Source organism: Argopecten irradians, chromosome 4 (assembly GCF_041381155.1).
Source record: "Argopecten irradians isolate NY chromosome 4, Ai_NY, whole genome shotgun sequence".
NCBI classification, from domain to species: Eukaryota; Metazoa; Mollusca; class Bivalvia; order Pectinida; family Pectinidae; genus Argopecten; species Argopecten irradians.
The window spans coordinates 9,329,185-9,352,212 of record NC_091137.1 but is presented as its reverse complement, the minus strand read 5'-3'; the positions used below and the strand labels follow the sequence as shown (position 1 = coordinate 9,352,212).

The window sequence follows — 23,028 nt, the reverse complement described above, 5'->3', positions numbered from 1 at the left end:
CTACTTTATGATATAAAAAGAACAACCAATTAAAGGCCCACTACCTTTCCGGAGCAAAATTTAAAGGTTTCTTAAAAACATTAATAACAAAAGAAAATATATATCGATGGCTTAAGATGAGGTTACAACACCAAACATATGCAAGATTTCCTGTCTAATGTACGATAACAGTAGAGAGTTATTTCGCTGTTTTGCCGTCTGGCGCAGTGATAGTCAACTACCGCGCGGCATTTAGGACGACGGCGGGAAACATAAAACGACCCGCGTTATGAAAATTAACATTTTATTTATTCTAATTAAACAGTTCTGAAGGTGATGATAAATATGCTAGTAAACGTATAGTTAATAACTTCTGCGACTCTACAGAATTATTGATCTCGTTTTACATTCCTATTTTAAAAATTAAAAGCCGTTTCGGAAAGGTAGTGGCCCTTTAAATGTCATTTTGAACTTGGTCGCTGGGCCTGCTTGATTCATTTTAAGATCACCTAGCTGCCTGAAGATTTTGAATTTGTTCAAATGAATGACCTTGTACCTTCATTCATGTTTACATGCAGGGGTCAAATAGGCTAAAATTTTTAAAGGACTTGTCATTAACCATCAAGAGATATGATATTGGACCTGTATGTGACATGCTTGGATGAAGGGCTACCAAGTTTGTTCAAATGAGTGACCTTGACTTTCATTCAAGAACACAATGGTCAAATAGGCTGAAATCTTTAAAAGACTTCTTGTCAATCAACAAGAGGCCTAGAGACCTGATACTGGGCTTGTGACATCATGGGATGCACGGCTACCAAGTTTGTTCAAATGAATGACCTTGACCTTCATTCTATGTGTCTTAAATCTCATGGGTTAAGACAGAATGCTACATGTATGTAATCAGAAACATATATACATAGAGATTGGCAACTCCTCCAATTTTACGATCGGCAGATGTACCTCTGTATGTGCTTCGGGGTATTTAAAAGAATATCTTTGATATGTTTTAAAAGTTCAGTAATTTTCAGATGGTTTGAGTAAATTTACGATTTTGGATAAAAAAAAAATATTTTAACTTATTTATTAATTAAACAAAACGCTCTTCTAGTTTCGAATGCCTGATTTTCGAAAAACCGGGTAAAATTGCTTATTTCCGTGCTTTCAAAAATCATACTAGATAACATCTATCGGGGAAAACTGAACACATCAAACTATGATATAATGTTTTAACTTTGTGTTAATGAAAAAATATCATGTTTAAAAGAATACACTTAAAAGTAGTAAGCCAAGGCAAAATGCCTATAAACCGCGGAGGTCCCTCTGCCTGTCAACAAAGACATAGAAGGAGTTTCCAATCTCTATGTATATATGTTTCTGATGTAATTAATGAACTCCAAATATAGTGCTTTATGTAAAGGCTGCACAAGAAATTGTATTTAAATATATCAAAGATTTAGATAGCCTCTGCATATATATATATGATGAAGTGTATGTATACATGTACATGTACATCTGTATATTTAAAGAGCCTTAAATGGCAGCTCTGGTTTTCCTATATACATTATGTTTGAAAGGCCCAAAAACATATGGTTAACACTGAATTCTGAACTGCTACATTTTTTTTAATCTGACTGCTTTGTAGAAGTATTATTTTTCAAAAATCCAAAAATATTTCAATGAATATACTAAGTAGGCTCTATATTGAAGAGCTGTTTTAATCAGATTGCAAAAAATGGCGATTTCTTTTGAATCAATACATATTTCAAAAAAGAAATAAGTTAGGATTTTCACATCTTCATTTATACAATGGGGTGATTTTGATTTGTGTAAAATGAAGGCACGTGCACCCTAAAACAAGAAAAAAAAACTAAATTTAGACATTAGGTGACTTACTGATAACCAGCCAATCAGAGAAGGCCTTTTATCTTTCCTTTGGTTCCATACAAACAAAAATGGCGGACATCGAGAAATGGATAGGCATTGCGAAGGATTGCAAATACCTTCCAGAAAATGATTTAAAGGTAGCATTATTCTGTAATCTATATCGTAACAGGTTCTATTTCAAAGAGGAATTGTGTTTGTTAATAACAATCTGTATTGTATCTTTGACTATCTCTATTTTTTAACTTTCATTCCTGACAGTGTCGAAGTCCGGTCGTTTGAAATTGAAACGAAAATACGATTACCAAAAAATATGCAAGAAACAGATCTAGGCCTAATTAAATTTAAAAAAAAAAGAAGAGAAACTGCGATAATTTGCCTTTAAACTGAATATAATTTATTTGAATATTATACTTTGAGTATAATATGTCATGATAATTCAGACTTCTTACAGAATATTACCACCGAGAATCGCCACTTACCTTGGTCTTTTCAACAAATGAATAATTTATCTACTCATAGTCATCAATTTCATCACATATGCACGTTCTATAGTGTCAACACAGTAGTTTCTTTTCCGCAACTTTAAATTTCCCTTGTCGTCGTCATCGCCATTTTCTCGTAGTATGCAAATCACCTTTAATCTCGACGGATTGCCATATTTGGGTAGATATAATATTCATTTGTTTAATAGACTAAGGTTAGTGATGCTTCTCGGTGGTCAGTCTGAATCGGAGATGACCTGACCCGATACCAAACAGTGTCGGCTTATTCCAGGTTTTCGAGTACTACTGCGCTCTGGCCCTACGCCAGACATCTGTCTGTTATAATGTCTAAGTCTGGTGTCAGGGCCAGAGTATCTCGGGCTATAGCCTAATGTAAACAGGTCGGGGAAAACCACCAACTTGCGTATATTATACTCAAACTAGAGTATTATACCCCAATTGGAGTATGGATTTGTTACTAAAAATAGCTTAAATCACTGAAATCTCAACTTTTGCTATACTTTTCAAAAAATCGCATTAATATATGCCAAGATAAAGTACATTTGACTAAAATTTATGCAGTAGAAGCGTTTGTCAGGTTGGGCACAACCTTGCATATGGGTAACAGTTACCCATTTGAGTAACAGTTACAGTACCTGTTTGCAGTAATCAATAAGTTACCCAATTGAGTAATTATGTGAAAAGAAAATGCATAATGTTGTTATAAAAATTATTATCAAAAAAGGGCGTCATAATTTTCAGAATGCCTTACAACTGACCCATTTGAGTAACAGTTACAGTACCTGTTTGCAGTAATCAATAAGTTATTCAATTAAGTAATTATGTGAAAAGAAAATGCATAATGTTGTTTTAAAAATTATTATCAAAAAAGGGCGTCATAATTTTCAGAATGCCTTACAACTGATCTAAGACTCTATGCTTCTGTGGGTGAAATATCAAAATCTGTTGTCTAACTTTGTTGTAAGATGACAATTTAGGTGCTCTCCATTGACTTCAGTGTATAGCTATCATGGAAATTCAGTGCAAATGTCATGGTTGAATGAGTTTTACCTGGTTTCTATTTTTAGCAACATAGTAAGCAATGGAGGTGGTTTATTTTGTGACTTTTACCGAAATTGAGACAATGAAGTTTGTCCCATTTTGATTAATAATGTACTATATTATGTTAGTAATGGTGCTATGTCAAAATTATTACGCCCTTTTTTGATAAAAAAGTTTTAAAAAAATTCATGCATTTTTCTTACAAAATATTCCTCATTTGGGTAACTTATTGATTACTCAAACAGGTAACCGTTACTCAAATGGGTAACTGTTACCCATATGCAGGGTTGTGCCCAACCTGTTTGTTACTTAGTAACTTGATGCAACTTTTCTCAAAGTATTGCATCTATTTTCAATACTTTCCGACATGCAAATAAATATAATTTTGCATTTGTATTCTGTTTCAAAGTTAAATAAATGCAATTTGTGAAAATGTTTGGGAAAAGTTCATTTTAGAACATTTTTATCTATTTTTAGTAACAAATCCATACTCCAATTGGGGTATAATACTCCAGTTTGCAGTATAATATGCAAGTTAGTGGTTTTCCCCAACCTGGTAAAGTGATTACAGTTATATATAAGCAGGTTGGGCACATGTAAAATTATTGCTATTATAGCGATATATAGCTAATATGACTGAAGGCAAAGCCTTTAAGGTAGGGATGGGTATCGAGAAAAATTTTGTATCGCGATATATCACGATACATCATAAGTGTATTATGATACATATCATGATATTTTGGTATTATTTTTGTATAATAAGACTTGCATGTTTTTTTTCTGTCAATCACCTAAAAAGAGTATGAAATAAATGTTTTGTCAATATATCACTTTTATTCTTGTTTTTATCTATAAAATGCGAGATAATGTCTGTGTTACTTCCGCTCGATGTTTTGTAAACACTTAACGTTACTACTGGACGGGACTCAGTAGCTGGGTGATGGCGACGCAAATGAGTCGTCAGGTTCCTTGTTCCGCCACTACATTTAACGATTGCCGTACACAATCGACATCCAGCGATGCTTTCCTCGTTATTTCTTTCCCCTTTACGTACTGTAAGGCCAAAATGCTGCCATACAACCGCCTTTGCTTCGGATTTTTTACGAGGTTATCATTCGTGCCTATGAAGGCCGCCATTTTGAAACGTTACTAAGCACAAGATCAATCATAATCTACGTATGATAACATCCCAAAAATCCATCTTAACCTGTACATTTGTCTGAAATGTTGTTAAAATATATATTTTAGTTTTAATTTTTATACAAATTCTCATTTTAAAAATATTTCCCGTCAAAAACGAAATTTTCACTGAAATATACGGAAAATCCCCGAATAATTCCGAGTGAACTGATGCGACTAAATCGTACCGCGATACGTATCGTTTTCAAAATGAACCTGGATATATCGGTATACCGATAATACCGCACACCACTACTTAAAGGGCGCAGCCAGATGTTTTAATATGAATCATGCACGGCATAGGAAGAGCGAAGCTCTGCCTGTTTATTTTATTTTCTATTTCATGTAGAAGACATAATCTAGAAATAAAAGGAGGTACTTTAAACTATAGAAGAATATGATGTAATAATTGTCTAGCAGATTCAGATTTCTGTGTTCATTCAAGGCCTGCAGTGCCGCATATGCCAATCCTATGATTTCGCGCCATTTGTTGATGTAATGTGACGTCATGACTTCTTGTGCTCATCTTCGCCTTGGTAGATATATATTTTAACTTCATTCTATAGCTTCTAATTTTCAAAGTGTTATTATTATTATTTAAAAAATAATAAAAAAATGTTTAATTACTCCTGTTATGTATTTGCATTAGTTAAATATATATTTACTTGGGAGAGCAGTACTGGAGCAATGCACAATTTCCTCATGTATGAAAAAATGGCAGCCGCAAACTGAAGCTGTCAGTGTGTAGGATTGAATTTTGAATATTGTGTTTTTTCTTATATTTTTGTGTATCTATGTGTTACCTTAGAAGTGCTTCGCACTTCGTGGCCTTCGGGCACAAAGGGCTGCGCCCTTAAAATAGCTATTTATAGCTATACAAAACTTGACGGTAAACAACCTTTTTGAAAATAAAAATGCTTCCGCTCAAAACCGACTCCTGAAACATGCAGTGGTTGTTTATAATGAACATTCAAACATAAAAGCAGTTTTGATGAGGTATAATTAAGTTAATTATTGCTCTATTGTTTGAACGAAAAGTGGTTGCATAGTGTTCAAATGATCATTATACACATTCCCTGCAAGTGTCAGGAGTCGGTTTTTAGCGCAAGCATTTTTATCTCCAGAAATGTTGTTTTTCGCTAGTTTTGTATAGCTATAAATAGCTATTATAGCTATATATCGCTATCGCTATCGTTCAGACATGTTAACCACCCGGCCACCACACCCCTAGCCAGTTTCAGGCGTTTCTATTTATGTATTTTCATTTATATGCCTATATAGAGAAATACAATCTTACAATAGAAGGTTTATTTTGGTTAAAGACTTGGAAAGCCAAGATGACGAGGCTTTGCTGAGTCATCTCAGCTTTCTGTGTCAAACATCAAAATTAAACTTGTATTGTAAAATACCGTATATTCTGTTTATCCTGCAACCATTTCCTTACAGATGGCATAATATATATTTATAACAGATGGAAAATGTCTATTATTTACTTGGTTTTGATCAGAGCGAGATGCTTCTTTGATGTGCAGGAAAAGATAAACAATATGGAATTACTAAAAGTAAAAAAAACCAATAAATACATATCAAAGAATTATTAAAAATACATACCTTTGCCATGAGCTATATATAAGCCATAAGAGAGTTTTGATATCGTAAACATGATGTCATTCCGGTGAGTGTGACGTCACTTGGACTGATTGATGTTCATTTACCGGAAGGAAAAAATTCGGGGTCAAGTTAGAAAAAGTTGATATACACAATAAGTATTTTATTTTGTAACTAAAAATGTTGTTTTTTCTGATTGCAGAAATTATGTGACATGGTGTGCGAGTTATTGCTGGAGGAATCCAATGTCCAGCCGGTGTCCACACCAGTTACAGTCTGTGGCGACATTCACGGACAGGTTAGTATCTAAACTTATATTTCTCTATAGCTTTAAGTCAGCTTTTAAATTCCTAGTGAAAACCATATGATAATGTTAATGCACTTTAAATGATTTTAATCGGCATTCAGTTATGAAAAATATCAACTGATAACATTTAGTGTTATATATATATATATATGTATCTTTACCATGCATATTCTTGAACTTTATTAAAGTAAATACTGAATAGTCTAGCAAAGAACGCTAAAGTCGGTAAAAATGGTGTTAAGATATCCAGTATAATAGAAAAATAAAGTTTTCCATCAAAATTGTTCTGCATGCGAGGAAATTTATTTACATAATAGAAATCCTAAAACGTCCTCCCAGCTGGCTATGTACTTGATGATATTTCCACACAGTCTCGCTTTCAAAGAGTTGGGTGAATTTAGTTTTTGGTAATTTATGTGTGCTAAATTTAATTTACACGGGGCTTTTTCATAATTTCAAAGGTCAAAACTGGACAACATAAGCAGAACTTTATCATTGTTTTGACATGTACAGACTTATTATAAGTCCAATGAATGCTCCTAGACTGGTTTTCTCTGCCTGACTTTTCACTTTAAGGTCATTATAGACAAAAAAAAAAATAGTAAAAAGAAAAACAACAACACAAAAAGAAAAAAAAAAAAAAAAAACAGAAGAATTTTTGTAACAACTTTTAAACATAGTTTCAATATAGAATAGGATATAATATTTTTCATACTTGTGTTTGTTTCTTTTCTCCCAGTTCTATGACCTCATGGAATTGTTCCGGACAGGAGGACAGGCCCCAGACACAAACTACATATTTATGGTAAGGGATATAAAAACAATATTTACATTTCCGTTTTCTCTTTGCTATATAACCTTATCAACCAAGAAATCAATTACACTTGCGTAACCGCAGTGGTTGCCGCGCAAGAATACACACAATAAAACACTGACTTCCCCAAGTAGTGTGAATGCGCATCCGGTTCGACCGGTTGTACCTGTATGAAAAATCTTCAATATATTGCATGTATGAATGTAATGTAAATCTTAAATTATATATCAGCAAATAAAAAAATTAACAAATATTGTGTAAATGGGATGAAAAAAGATAAAGTTAATGTGGAACTATATTTTGTGTACTCTCTGAATTTGACAACATTTCCCGCCAAATTGAAGCCAGCTGTCGTCCGGGATTCCATCAATTGACCAGCTGTTCCAACAATTGTATATATAACATTGGAAAAACAGAGTTTTATTTTATTTAAACATTTATTTCAAATGAAATGGTCGGTCGAAATGTAAATATAAGGAATGATTTTTATTGTTTGTTGTGGAAAGATGCAACGGACCGCGAGAGCAGCAGGGGGCATAGGAGGAAGCTATTCCATACAAGATCAAACTATGAGATTAGGAGAAACTTTTTTTCACTAAGAGCTACTAAGATATGGAACGATCTACCAGAGAATGTAGTGATGGCGCCAAATATAAACTCCTTCAAAAATGCGTTAGACAAACATTGGAAAGAACAAGAACTCTTATACAACTACAAAGCCTTTATACATCATTAATTTATTATTATTACCGGATAAAAATGTATTAACTGTAAACTCTATATTTTGTCTGAGTCTGGTATAGAGGACTTTACATATAAGTCCTGAACCAGAAATAAACTTATCTTATCTTATCTATCTTATCTTAGTGGTTTTCCCCAACCTGGTAAAGTGATTACAGTTATATATAAGCAGGTTGGGCACATGTAAAATTATTGCTATTATAGCGATATATAGCTAATATGACTGAAGGCAAAGCCTTTAAGGTAGGGATGGGTATCGAGAAAAATTTTGTATCGCGATATATCACGATACATCATAAGTGTATTATGATACATATCATGATATTTTGGTATTATTTTTTGTATAATAAGACTTGCATGGTTTTTTTCTGTCAATCACCTAAAAAGAGTATGAAATAAATGTTTTGTCAATATATCACTTTTATTCTTGTTTTTATCTATAAAATGCGAGATAATGTCTGTGTTACTTCCGCTCGATGTTTTGTAAACACTTAACGTTACTACTGGACGGGACTCCGTAGCTGGGTGATGGCGACGCAAATGAGTCCTGTCAGGATTCCCTGGAACCAGTCCGTCGTCCACGATTGTAATCGCTATGCCGAACACAAACGAGCAACCCAGCGCTGCTTTCGCTCGGTTAGCTATTCGTTGTCAGCGCCGTATTAGCACGGACTGATAAGAGCCAAAATGCGAGACATAACAACGCGCCTATGCTTTATATCGGATTGTATATTACGATGTTATCATACCGTGCCTCGAAGGCGTGCCACGCCATTTTGTGAAAACGTTAATCAAAGCACCAGTATCCATGCAAAATATGCTAACGTAGGCAACCTCCCCAAAAATCCACCTTAAAACCTGTCCATTTGGTCAGAAATGTTGTGAAACTATATATTATCTTCAGTTTTAATATTCTCTTATACAAATATTGCCTCAGTTTTAAAAAATATTCCCCGTCAAAAAACGAAAATTTTCACTGAAATATAACGGAAAAATGCGCACGGAATAAATATCGCGCGTGGAAACTTGATTGCCGACTAAATCGTACCGCGATACATATCTTTTTCAAAATGAACCTGGATATATCGTAAAAATACCGATAATACCGCGTGGGGGCACACCACTACTTAAAGGGCGCAGCCAGATGTTTTAATAAGAATCATAGCACACTCGGCATAGGAAGAGCGAAGCTCTGCCTGTTTATTTTAAATTTCTAATTTCATGTAGAAGACATAATCTAGAAATAAAAGGAGGGTACTTTAAACTATAGAAGAATATGATGTAATAAATTGTCTAGCAGATTCAGAATTTCTGTGTTCATTCAGGCCTGGAGTGCCGCATATGCCAATCCTATGATTTCGCAGCCATTTGTTTGATGTAATGTGACGTCATGACTTCTTGTGCTCATCTTCGCCTTGGTAGATATATATTTTAACTCCATTCTATAGCTTCTAATTTTCAAAGTGTTATTATTATTATTTAAAAAATAATAAAAAAAATGTTTAATTACTCCTGTTATGTATTTGCATTAGTTAAATATATATTTTACTTGGGAGAGCAGTACCGGAGCAATGCACAATTTCCTCATGTATGAAAAAATGGCAGCCGCAAACTGAAGCTGTCAGTGTGTAGGATTGAATTTTGAATATTGTGTTTTTTCTTATATTTTTGTGTATCTATGTGTTACCTTAGAAGTGCTTCGCACTTCGTGGCCTTCGGGCACAAAGGGCTGCGCCCTTAAAATAGCTATTTATAGCTATACAAAACTTGACGGTAAACAACCTTTTTGAAAATAAAAATGCTTCCGCTCAAAACCGACTCCTGAAACATGCAGTGGTTGTTTATAATGAACATTCAAACATAAAAGCAGTTTTGATGAGGTATAATTAAGTTAATTATTGCTCTATTGTTTGAACGAAAAGTGGTTGCATAGTGTTCAAATGATCATTATACACATTCCCTGCAAGTGTCAGGAGTCGGTTTTTAGCGCAAGCATTTTTATCTCCAGAAATGTTGTTTTTCGCTAGTTTTGTATAGCTATAAATAGCTATTATAGCTATATATCGCTATCGCTATCGTTCAGACATGTTAACCACCCGGCCACCACACCCCTAGCCAGTTTCAGGCGTTTCTATTTATGTATTTTCATTTATATGCCTATATAGAGAAATACAATCTTACAATAGAAGGTTTATTTTGGTTAAAGACTTGGAAAGCCAAGATGACGAGGCTTTGCTGAGTCATCTCAGCTTTCTGTGTCAAACATCAAAATTAAACTTGTATTGTAAAATACCGTATATTCTGTTTATCCTGCAACCATTTCCTTACAGATGGCATAATATATATTTATAACAGATGGAAAATGTCTATTATTTACTTGGTTTTGATCAGAGCGAGATGCTTCTTTGATGTGCAGGAAAAGATAAACAATATGGAATTACTAAAAGTAAAAAAAACCAATAAATACATATCAAAGAATTATTAAAAATACATACCTTTGCCATGAGCTATATATAAGCCATAAGAGAGTTTTGATATCGTAAACATGATGTCATTCCGGTGAGTGTGACGTCACTTGGACTGATTGATGTTCATTTACCGGAAGGAAAAAATTCGGGGTCAAGTTAGAAAAAGTTGATATACACAATAAGTATTTTATTTTGTAACTAAAAATGTTGTTTTTTCTGATTGCAGAAATTATGTGACATGGTGTGCGAGTTATTGCTGGAGGAATCCAATGTCCAGCCGGTGTCCACACCAGTTACAGTCTGTGGCGACATTCACGGACAGGTTAGTATCTAAACTTATATTTCTCTATAGCTTTAAGTCAGCTTTTAAATTCCTAGTGAAAACCATATGATAATGTTAATGCACTTTAAATGATTTTAATCGGCATTCAGTTATGAAAAATATCAACTGATAACATTTAGTGTTATATATATATATATATATGTATCTTTACCATGCATATTCTTGAACTTTATTAAAGTAAATACTGAATAGTCTAGCAAAGAACGCTAAAGTCGGTAAAAATGGTGTTAAGATATCCAGTATAATAGAAAAATAAAGTTTTCCATCAAAATTGTTCTGCATGCGAGGAAATTTATTTACATAATAGAAATCCTAAAACGTCCTCCCAGCTGGCTATGTACTTGATGATATTTCCACACAGTCTCGCTTTCAAAGAGTTGGGTGAATTTAGTTTTTGGTAATTTATGTGTGCTAAATTTAATTTACACGGGGCTTTTTCATAATTTCAAAGGTCAAAACTGGACAACATAAGCAGAACTTTATCATTGTTTTGACATGTAAAGACTTATTATAAGTCCAATGAATGCTCCTAGACTGGTTTTCTCTGCCTGACTTTTCACTTTAAGGTCATTATAGACAAAAAAAAAAATAGTAAAAAGAAAAACAACAACACAAAAAGAAAAAAAAAAAAAAACAGAAGAATTTTTGTAACAACTTTTAAACATAGTTTCAATATAGAATAGGATATAATATTTTTCATACTTGTGTTTGTTTCTTTTCTCCCAGTTCTATGACCTCATGGAATTGTTCCGGACAGGAGGACAGGCCCCAGACACAAACTACATATTTATGGTAAGGGATATAAAAACAATATTTACATTTCCGTTTTCTCTTTGCTATATAACCTTATCAACCAAGAAATCAATTACACTTGCGTAACCGCAGTGGTTGCCGCGCAAGAATACACACAATAAAACACTGACTTCCCCAAGTAGTGTGAATGCGCATCCGGTTCGACCGGTTGTACCTGTATGAAAAATCTTCAATATATTGCATGTATGAATGTAATGTAAATCTTAAATTATATATCAGCAAATAAAAAAATTAACAAATATTGTGTAAATGGGATGAAAAAAGATAAAGTTAATGTGGAACTATATTTTGTGTACTCTCTGAATTTGACAACATTTCCCGCCAAATTGAAGCCAGCTGTTCCGGGATTCCATCAATTGACCAGCTGTTCCAACAATTGTATATATAACATTGGAAAAACAGAGTTTTATTTTATTTAAACATTTATTTCAAATGAAATGGTCGGTCGAAATGTAAATATAAGGAATGATTTTTATTGTTTGTTGTTTACTGGTGTGTAAACTTCATTTTTTTGTACAGATTTTTTATGTGAACAAAAAATGCAGTTTACACACCAGTAAATAACAAACAACAAAAATCATTCCTAAACTAAGCTTCCATAAATTTGATTATGATAAATAATGTTGACAGTGCAGCTACTGCACAATGTTTCTATAACATGGTCGTCCTACATGTATGACTAAAATTACTCTCAGTTTTTAATTATTGTCATTATCTAATGATTACCAGATCCAATGAAATTTAGCATATCTGTTTTATAAGTGAGTGTATATTTAAATACACTATACATATTTAGTTATTTCAGGTTGATTTTGTTATAAGGTTTTATCAGTAAGTGTATATTTAAATACAAACTACATAAATCTTTTTTAATTTAGGGTGACTTTGTTGACAGAGGATACTATAGTTTAGAGACATTCACACTTCTACTCACATTGAAAGCTCGGTAAGTTGTCTCCCTTCATAGCAGATTGCCTGGAGATCAGTTGGAAATCTGTTCGGTTATCTGCCATTGTAATTATTGGAAATTAGATCGAGTATAACTAGAAAGTAAACTCTATTCAGAATTGGGTTGGAAATAAGAGAATAGCTAGAAAGTCATCTCTATTCAGATTTGGGTTGGAAATTAAAGTTTAGCTAGAAAGTCATCTCTATTCAGATTTGGGTTGGAAATTAAAGTTTAGCTAGAAAGTCATCTCTATTCTGATTTGGGTTGGAAATTAGTTTAGCTGGATAGTCATCTCTATTCAGAATTGGGTTGGAAATTAAAGAATAGCTGGAAAGTCATCTCTATTCAGAATTGGGTTGAAAATTAAAGAATAGCTGGAAAGTCATCTCTATTCAGATTTGGGTTGGAAATTAGAGTTTAGCTGGAAAGTCATCTCTATTCAGAATTGGGTTATTGTTTTTGAAACAAGTGATATGCTGGTAACGGTAATTAAAAAGAGATCTCTCATTGTTCTTAAGAGAAATAAGATATGTTGGTATATCTTAAACACAGCCATTTATTTCCCTTTATAGTAAGGAATTTGAAACCATGTTATCCCCCTTTGTAGTTAAGTAAGCCACAGACATGTTTAATTATCCCTCGCCCAACGAAGTTGGCGGGGGATATACAAATGGGTTCCGTCCGTCTGTCCGTCCGTCAGTCCGTCCGTCCGTTCATACGAATGGTTTCCGGAGCATAACTCTAAAACCAGTAGAGATATTTCCACGAAACTTCATACACACATTGGTCTTATGGTCTAGTAGTGCCTTTTGCTATTTTTAGGTTTTCATTTTTTGTACCTTTTCCGTTACCATGGAAACATTGCTGAAAATATCATATTTTTGTACCAGGTTCGTTTCTGGAGCATAACTGGAAAACCGGTTGAGATATATGCACGGAACTCCATAGGCACATTAGTCTTATGGTCTAGTAGTGCCTTTTGCTATTTTAAGGTTTTCACTTTTTGTACTTTTTTCTGTAACCATGGAAACATTGCTGAAAATGGCAGATTTTTGTGAAAGAATCGTTTCCGGAGCACAACTCTAAAACCAGCAGAGATATTTCCATGAAACTTCATAGACACATTGGCCTTATGGTCTAGTAGTGCCTTTTGCTATTTTAAGGTTTTCATTTTTTGTACCTTTTCCGTTACCATGGAAACATTGCTGAAATATCATATTTTTGTACCAGGTTCGTTTCCGCAGCATAACTGGAAAACTGGTTGAGATATATGCACGGAACTCCGTAGGTACATTAGTCTTATGGTCTAGTAGTGCCTTTTGCTATTTTAAGGTTTTCACTTTTTGTACTGTTTTCTGTAACCATGGAAACATTGCTGAAAATGGCAGATTTTTGTGTAAGAATCGTTTCCGGAGCACAACTCTAAAACCAGCAGAGATATTTCCATGAAACCTCATAGACACATTGTTCTTATGGTCTAGTAGTGCCTTTTGCTATTTTTAGGTTTTCACTTTTTGTGCTTTTTTCTGTAACCATAGAAACATTGCTGAAAATATCATATTTTTGTAGCAGGTTCATTTCCGGAGCATAAGTCTAAAACCAGCAGAGATATTTCCACTTCATAGACACATTCATTTTATGGTCTAGTAGTACCTTTTGCTATTTTTAGGTTTTCATTTTTTGCACTTTTTCCGGTTTTTTTTCATACACATAAGTCTCCACAATCAAACTTACTTCAGCTTTGATATCTTTATTGGCGGGGGATCTGAATGACTATGTCCTTGTTTCTTTTGAAAATCATTTTTTTATCAGAATTTTGTCATTCATGTGATATTCATCATACATTATTTGACTTGCTTACAGATTATAGGTATCAACTAACCAAATGTCATTTATTCATTACATACATGTGTTACTGTATTTCAGATGGCCAGACAAGATCACATTATTACGAGGAAACCATGAAAGTAGACAAATTACACAAATCTATGGGTTTTATGGTGAGAACAAACAACACATCTGTGACATAGAACATTATAGTAAATAACAATAAACTGTGATTATCAAATGATGATTTAGTGTGAATAACAAAAATCTGATGCTTTTCAGGGAAGATCATTTAACAGTATATCTCAAGATATTCTGTGTTGGGAACAGAGAATTCTAAGTACATGTACCAGTACATGTATATGGAAACATGAGACACATCATTTTGTTGTGCTTATCAATAATAAAAGTGGACCTTAACTCAGTCAAGGGTTAAAGTGTATTGTATGGATGCTGAAACTAAGTCTTTTTAAATTTTTGCAGATGAATGTCAAACCAAATATGGAAATGCCAATGCGTGGCGGTACTGTTGTAAAGTGTTTGATTTGTTGACAGTATCAGCTGTAAGTATCACACTAGTAAACGAAAGTTCATTTGTCATTAAGTCTTTGTTTAATGATTTTTAGCTCACCTGGCCCGAAGGGCATATGGCGCGGCGTCCGGCGTCCGTCCGTCAACATTTCCTTTAAATCGCTACTTGTCCTAGAGTTCTGCATGGATTGCAACCAAATTTGGTCAGAAACTTCCTTAGGGGAAGGGGATCAGATTTTGCATAAATGGTGACCCTGACCCCCCTGGGGCAGGAGGGGCGGGGCCCAATAGGGATAATAGAGGTAAATCCTATAAAACGCTACTTGTCCTAGAGTTCTGCATGGATTGCAACCAAATTTGGCCAGAAACTTCCTTAGAGGAAGGGGATCAGATTTTGCATAAATGGTGACCCTGAGCCCGCTGGGGCAGGAGGGGCGGGGCCCAATAGGGGTAATAGAGGTAAATCCTATAAATCGCTACTTGTCCTAGAATTCTGCATGGATTGCAACCAAATTTGGCCAGAAACTTCCTTAGGGGAAGGGGATCAGATTTTGCATAAATGGTGACCCTGACCCCCCTGGGGCAGGAGGGGCGGGCCCCCAATAGGGATAATAGAGGTTAATCCTATAAATGGCTACTTGTCCTAGAGTTCTGCATGGATTGTAACCAAATTTGGTAACAAAACATTCCTTGAGGGAAGGGGAACAGAACTCGTATAAATGTTGGCTCTGACCCCCTGGGGGCAGGAGGGGCGAGGCCCAATAGGGGAAATAGAAGTAAAATCCTATAAATCGGGCTTCTTATCCTAGCGTTCTGGATGGATTGTACCAAATTTGGCCAGAAGCATCCTTGGGGAAAGGGGAACAGAACTTGTATAAATTTTGGCTCTGACCACCCGGGGGTAGGAGGGGCGGGCCCAATAGGGGAAATAGAGGTAAATCCTATAAATCGCTACTTGTCCTAGAGTTCTGCATTGATTGTAACCAAATTTGGCCACAAACATCCTTTGGGGAAGGGAAACAAAACTTGTATAAATTTTGGCTCTGACCTCCCTGGGGGCAGGTGGGGCGGGGCCCAATAGGGGAAATAGAGGTAAATCCTAAAAATCACTACTTGTCCTAGAGTTCTGCATGGATTGTAACCAAATTTGGCCAGAAACATCCTTGAGGTTAACAGAATTCGTATAAATTTTGGCTTTGACCCCCTGGAGCAGGAAAGAGTGGGGCCCAATAGGGGAATTAGGGGTAAATATTCAAATTCCTTTAGAAAAGAAACAATGAACTTATATTCAGAACATTACATAGCATTACAAACCAGGTGAGCGATACAGGCCCTCTGGGCCTCTTGTTCACAGATGATATCAAGTTGAAAACACCTATACATGTGTAATTGGATGTCTGATGTAATAATGTAAATGAAACAAAAACAAAAAATCTAAATGTAAAAATACTTATGAATATGTATATGTGTCAAAAGTTTCTTCCTGCTTATATGATGCATGTATTTATAATTTTAAAACAGAAAACAAAATCTAAATGTTAACATACTTAGAGATATGTATGTGTGTGTCAACACATAGGTAAATCCTATAAAACGCTACTTGTCCTAGAGTTCTGCATGGATTGCAACCAAATTTGGCCAGAAACTTCCTTAGAGAAAGGGGATCAGATTTTGCAGAATTTTCACCAGGTATAAATGGTGACCCTGACCCCCCTGGGGCAGGAGGGGCGGGGCCCAATAGGGGTAATAGAGGTAAATCCTATAAATCGCTACTTGTTCTAGAATTCTGCATGGATTGCAACCAAATTTGGCCAGAAACTTCCTTAGGGGAAGGGGGATCAGATTTTGCATAAATGGTGACCCTGACCCCCCTGGGGCAGGAGGGGCGGGGCCCAATAGGGATAATAGAGGTTAATCCTATAAATCGCTACTTGTCCTAGAGTTCTGCATGGATTGTAACCAAATTTGGTAACAAACATCCTTGAGGGAAGGGGAACAGAACTCGTATAAATTTTGGCTCTGACCCCCCGGGGGCAGGAGGGGCGAGGCCCAATAGGGGAAATAGAAGTAAATCCTATAAATGGGGCTTCTTATCCTAGCGTTCTGGATGGATTGTAACCAAATTTGGCCAGAAGCATCCTTGGGGAAAGGGGAACAGAACTTGTATAAATTTTGGCTCTGACCACCCGGGGGTAGGAGGGGCTTGCCCAATAGGGGAAATAGAGGTAAATCCTATAAATCGCTACTTGTCCTAGAGTTCTGCATTGATTGTAACCAAATTTGGCCACAAACATCCTTTGGGGAAGGGAAACAAAACTTGTATAAATTTTGGCTCTGACCTCCCTGGGGGCAGGTGGGGCGGGGCCCAATAGGGGAAATAGAGGTAAATCCTAAAAATCGCTACTTGTCCTAGAGTTCTGCATGGATTGTAACCAAATTTGGCCAGAAACATCCTTGAGGTTAACAGAATTCGTATAAATTTTGGCTTTGACCCCCTGGAGCAGAAAGAGTGGGGCCCAATAGGGGAATTAGGGGTAAATATTCAAATTCCTTTAGAAAAGAAACAATGAACTTATATTCAGAACATTACATAGCATTACAAACCAGGTGAGCGATACAGGCCCTCTGGGCCTCTTGTTCACAGATGATATCAAGTTGAAAACACCTATACATGTGTAATTGGATGTCTGATGTAATAATGTAAATAAAACAAAAACAAAAAATCTAAATGTAAAAATACTTATGAATATGTATATGTGTCAAAAGTTTCTTCCTGCTTATATGATGCATGTATTTATAATTTTAAAACAGAAAACAAAATCTAAATGTTAACATACTTAGAGATATGTATGTGTGTCAAACATATTGACCGATTGATTTCCTTGCCCTACAGATTATAGACGAGTGTATCTTGTGTGTTCACGGCGGTCTGTCCCCAGACATCAAGACCATCGACCAGATCCGAACTATAGAGAGAAACCAGGAAATCCCTCACAAAGGAGCCTTCTGTGATATCCTTTTATTGTCTTCTTGTGTATCCAGCATGTTGATGATAAATGTACAGTAATAGCTGTAGGAAATAAATATGTGGTAACAAAGTCCTTGATGTCAAATACAGAATTTCTACCAGGTACTTAGTAAAGGCCCACTACACCATGTTTCTTTATAGTGAACAGTGGTTTTTTCGCAACAAACTAATTTGATTTAAGGCCCAAACACCCCTTCTTAATTTGGTGCAAAATGTACTAGGAAATTCCAAATTATCAAGAAATTTGCAAGTAGTAATTGGCTCCCCAAAACATACAAGAGTAGAATATTAGCTTGTTGTAGAAAAAATAGGTTATGTATGACTTTGACAAACAAGAATTATTTTTATATTTGCCTTAACTTTGCGTACATCTGGTTTGGTCCGACCCGGAGGATGTGGAAACTTGGGCAATCAGTCCCCGGGGAGCTGGTTGGCTGTTTGGATCAAAAGTCACCAATGAAGTAAGTAATCCGAAACCTTCAGTTTTCAATAGGAAATATTGGTTATTACCTATAGGAACATTATCTTATTTGATATACTATTGTACAAATAGAAACTATTTTGTCTTTTAATTGTAATACTTATGTTATTGTCTATCGTATGGATTCAACAATTATAGTACTTACATTAAGTATACGTGTGATGTCTATTGTGGATGGTGTATCCATAGTGGTAAAGTTCATCAATGGTAAAGGTCCTCAGTGGTAAAGGCCATTAATGGTAAAGGTCATCAGCTGTGGTAAAGGTCATCAGTGGTAAAGGCCATCAGTGGTAAAGGCCATCAGTGGTAAAGGTCATCAGTGGTAAAGGTCATCAGTGGTAAAGGTCATTAGTGGTAAAGGTCATCAGTGGTAAAGGCCATTAGTGGTAAAGGTCATCAGTGGTAAAGGTCATTAATGGTAAAGGTCATCAGTGGTAAAGGTCATTAGTGGTAAAGGTCATCAGTGGAAAAGGTCATTAATGGTAAAGGTCATCAGTGGTAAAGGTCATCAGTGGTAAAGGTCATCAATAGTCCTGAATGCGGAATGTAAGAGTAAGGCATATGAGCACACTGCATACATGATGTGAAAAATAAAATTTCACAGAAAATGTATTTTATTTCTCTGAAGCGGAGACATAATTTATAGTAACACGTTGAAGTAGAATATTAAGGTAAGTAACTTTTGTAAGCTGTCGTCTAATAAATTTTCTACATCTGTCTTTGACAGATTTATGACTTAAATAGTCAGGTCACATATTTTAATGGATGTCATGTGTTTACGTCTTTAGTTAAGCAAAGAAACAGTTTAGGAAACAGGCGTAACATATCCTAGAGTTGTGTGTGATTGTGGATGTTTGATAATTATATACATGTATTCTCTTTTCAGTTTGTACACATAAACAACCTGAAGTTGATATGCCGAGCACATCAGTTAGTCCATGAAGGTAAGAATCACCTCCACAATATGTATTAATGTTCATTAAGGGTACAGGCAAATAGACATGTGATTAATATTGCTAGCAATAGAGAACTTGTATTATACATGCATGTACCTATGAATCTCTTGTGATTAAAATATGCCATGCATTCTGGGTAGAATATTTGGGTCTTTTTGCCTATGAACTGTAAGGCCTGCAGAATAAAATTTCAATTTGACTTAAAATCTGAAAGATATTAATCCAGGTAACATGTTCTCAGTGGTAAAGAAACAAAATCCAAGTTTTTATACCCATTGAATGTTTGTGTTTATGTGTTGATTAATAAGTTCATTCATATGGCCAAATCATAACAGAAATATAATATTGTAAATATAAATGTACCTCTGTCATCTTAGAATGTAGAAGCATAAGAATCAATACATGTTATGTGATGTTTGTGTCTGTATTTGTTACCTGTTTTAGGTTACAAGTACATGTTTGATGAGAAGCTGGTGACGGTGTGGTCAGCCCCTAACTACTGCTATAGGTGTGGAAACATAGCGGCAGTCCTTTCCTTCAACGACGCTGATCAACGAGAGGCCAAACTGTTCCGAGCAGTACCCGACAGTGAACGTGTGATACCATCGCGCACGACGACACCCTACTTTCTATAGAAATATGTGATGACCATATAAAAGTTGTAAATACTCGTACAGGACCATTAAGGTAACGGACAATGTGTCGGGTATAGCAGTGCTGATGTCATTCTAGGTCTATCTAATGTAGGACCTGCTGTGATTTGATATGAAAGACAGGGTTATCTTCAGATGGATTTGTATGCATCAGATTTGTTTCAGTCTTGAAATGTTTAACTGGAATTGTGATGATCTAAATTAAGTTGATCCTCAATTTTAAACTACTTTGGTTAGTACACAAACAATATATGTTACCATGGTAACTGTTGAGTGAACACACAAAGCTAGCACTGATAACATTGATAACCACCTTTAATACATGTTTACTAGAGTCATATTCAGTATTCTCAATAGAAACAAGAGACTCCTGCATGTAAAGCAGATATCAATTCCAGTAAATGAAATCAGATGGATTTATGCATTTATGAATCAAGAAAAACTGAACTTGCATAACTTGCCCAGCAAGACAAGAAACTTTGATTGAAACAAGTACTAATAGCCTTTCATGATTTTTATTGTGAGTGATTGTATACATTTTAACTACTACAAGTGTGAAACTCTTCTGTAAGAAATGTTTATAAATCAGTTTTCTGTATGCAAGGTAAATTATAGACTTTACTGTGTTAATTATAAATGTTCATAATCATTAGTATCTTCAGTTCTCAATTTGAAATTAGAACCAAGGATTTGTGAACTTTTCTTACAACTGTTTTACTGTAATATGTGATATTATGTTATATGTATGAAGGGGTTGTCTCAACAGTTAATACATTTATAAGGTAACATACACAATCTTACAGATACAACGGCAGCTGAGCCTGCAGTCTTGTAATGTTTACAGAGGAGAAGGTATGAGAGATTGAATGTGTGGTATGATTAAGGTTAGATATTCGTGTTCAGTGGTTCTCCATTGCATGTATTGATGTACAGATTTGATATTTGTAAGATGTATATAATGTATAGAGGAAATAAATCATTATTATTTTAACAGTAGTTTCCAAATTTTGTTTTGGCATTGAATGAAACAAATTGCTGAACAGCAAATTATTTGATGTTCAACAATGTCCAGTTATTAAAAAGGTGATTAGGTTAATTACCTGCGTAAATATCTTATTTCTATGGGAATTCTTTTATGTCATATAAGCGTTTAAAATTATTTTTAAAATGTAATTTACCCGATCACCTTTTCAATACAAGAGCCCAGGATGCAGCGTCAGATGGTGAATTATCCAATATTGCCTTTGTTGATGGTTCAGTATCAGTCTGTCTGTCCTTTAATAATTCTTGTTATCACTATTTCTCAGAAAGTAGGAATCTTTTTCAAACTCCACAGGTTTCTGTTTGTACCTTGTTATTCATATTCCATATAGGCGGATTTTAAAAACAAGATGGCTGACAGACAGCCATCTTAGACTTTGACATTTTAAGTGAGTTGCCAAATAGCTAGGTTTCCATTGATTCCTGGTATTGCATATTTCATTCGGCAGCAATTGGAAAAAAAAATGGCTGACAGGCAGACATTTAGGATTTTGACAATTAAAGTTTGTTACCCAACTTTCTCCAATCTCCTTAGTTCATAGTCATACATTTAGCAAGTATTTTCTTGCAAAGAATTCTTTGCTTCCTTATTTTTAGCTCACCTGACCCAAAGGGCCGGTGAGCTTATGTCATGGCGCGGCTTCCGTTGTCCGTCTGTCTGTCCATCAATATTTCCTTTAAATCGCAACTAGTCATAGAGTTCTGCATGTATTGTAACCAAATTTGGCCACAAACATCCTTGGGGGAAGGGGAACAGAACTCGTATCAATTTTGGCTCTGAGCCCCCAGGGGCAGGGCCCATAGGAGAAATAAAGGTAAATCCTATAAATCGCTACTTGTCCTAGAGTTCTGCATGGATTGTGACCAAATTTGGCCACAAACATCCTTGAGGAAAGGGGAATAGAACTAGTATAGATTTTAGAACTGAGCCCCTGGGGGCAGGAGGGGCGGGCCAAATAGGGGAATTTGAGGTAAATCCTATACATGGCTACTTGTCCTAGAGTTCTGCATGGATTGTAACCAAATTTGGCCACAAACATACTTGGGGGGGGGGGAAAGGGAATAGAACTTGCATAAATTTTGGAACTGAGCCCCTGGGGGCAGGAGGGGCTGGGCCCAATAGGAGAAATAGAGGTAAACCCTATAAATCGCTACTTGTCCTAGAGTTCTGCATGGATTGTTACCAAATTTGGCCACAAACATCCTTTGGGGAAGGGGAATAGAATTTGTATAAATTTTGGCTCTGACCCCCTGGGGGCAGGAGGGGTGGGGCCCAATAGGGGAATTAGAGGTAAATATTCCAATTCCTTCAAAAAAGAAACAATGAATCTGTATCCAGAACATTACTTGGCATTACAAACCAGGTGAGTGATACAAGCCTCATTTTGGCTTATTACCACATTAGAATGAACCTATTTGTGAGACCGATTAGCATAACATTATTCAGTGTAATTAGGTCAGCAAGAAAAGAGAAATATTTGTATATAAAACTAAACAAAACATCTTCATGAAAACCTGTTTTATTCCACTTCAAATTCATCTTCGTGGCATCAATTGATTAAGATATTTTTAAAAAGCTGATTGGATATATTCAAAATATGCTACCATAGTGATGGCAACCGGTACAAAAAGCGTGGACTAGGACATTCTTTTCTTCATATTATACAACAGCAATAACGCGCACCACTGGATATGCTAGAACACCCAATGTATGTTACACACCAATGTATGTCAAAAATATGACAACCAATAATGTTTAATCAAATTTTGCGTATATTTCACACTATACATGAATTTGCGAAAATTGAAGAATGTCAACTTTCAATACAAGACAGAATCACGGAATTAAACCCGAAAAACATGAAATGAAGTTGCCATG

General features: G+C 35.3%; 1 protein-coding gene across 2 annotated transcripts; it reads left to right on the top strand.

Moving 5' to 3' along the window:
- Positions 1-1,865: 1,865 nt before the first annotated feature.
- On the top strand, positions 1,866-21,099 carry LOC138320537 (serine/threonine-protein phosphatase 6 catalytic subunit). Of its 2 annotated transcripts, XM_069263566.1 has the most exons (10): positions 1,866-2,003; positions 6,400-6,495; positions 7,244-7,309; positions 12,562-12,629; positions 14,559-14,632; positions 14,943-15,022; positions 17,884-18,003; positions 18,390-18,479; positions 19,386-19,443; positions 19,900-21,099. In XM_069263566.1, exons 1-10 carry the CDS (start codon positions 1,935-1,937, stop codon positions 20,088-20,090), a joined length of 912 nt encoding a protein of 303 aa, XP_069119667.1. In that variant the 5' UTR covers positions 1,866-1,934; the 3' UTR covers positions 20,091-21,099. The 2 variants fall into 2 exon arrangements, with proteins under 2 accessions (XP_069119667.1, XP_069119666.1); XM_069263565.1 differs by lacking the exons at positions 1,866-2,003; positions 6,400-6,495; positions 7,244-7,309 and adding exons at positions 10,695-10,849; positions 11,597-11,662.
- The last annotated feature ends 1,929 nt before the right edge of the window (positions 21,100-23,028 follow it).

Coding starts and splice junctions, on each gene's coding strand:
- LOC138320537 (XM_069263566.1), top strand. CDS start 1,935: ATGGCGGACATCGAGAAATGGATAGGCATTGCGAAGGATTGCAAATAC. Junction 14,633..14,942: donor ACAAATCTATGGGTTTTATG/GTGAGAACAAAC, acceptor AAATTTTTGCAG/ATGAATGTCAAACCAAATAT. Junction 18,480..19,385: donor GATCAAAAGTCACCAATGAA/GTAAGTAATCCG, acceptor TTCTCTTTTCAG/TTTGTACACATAAACAACCT.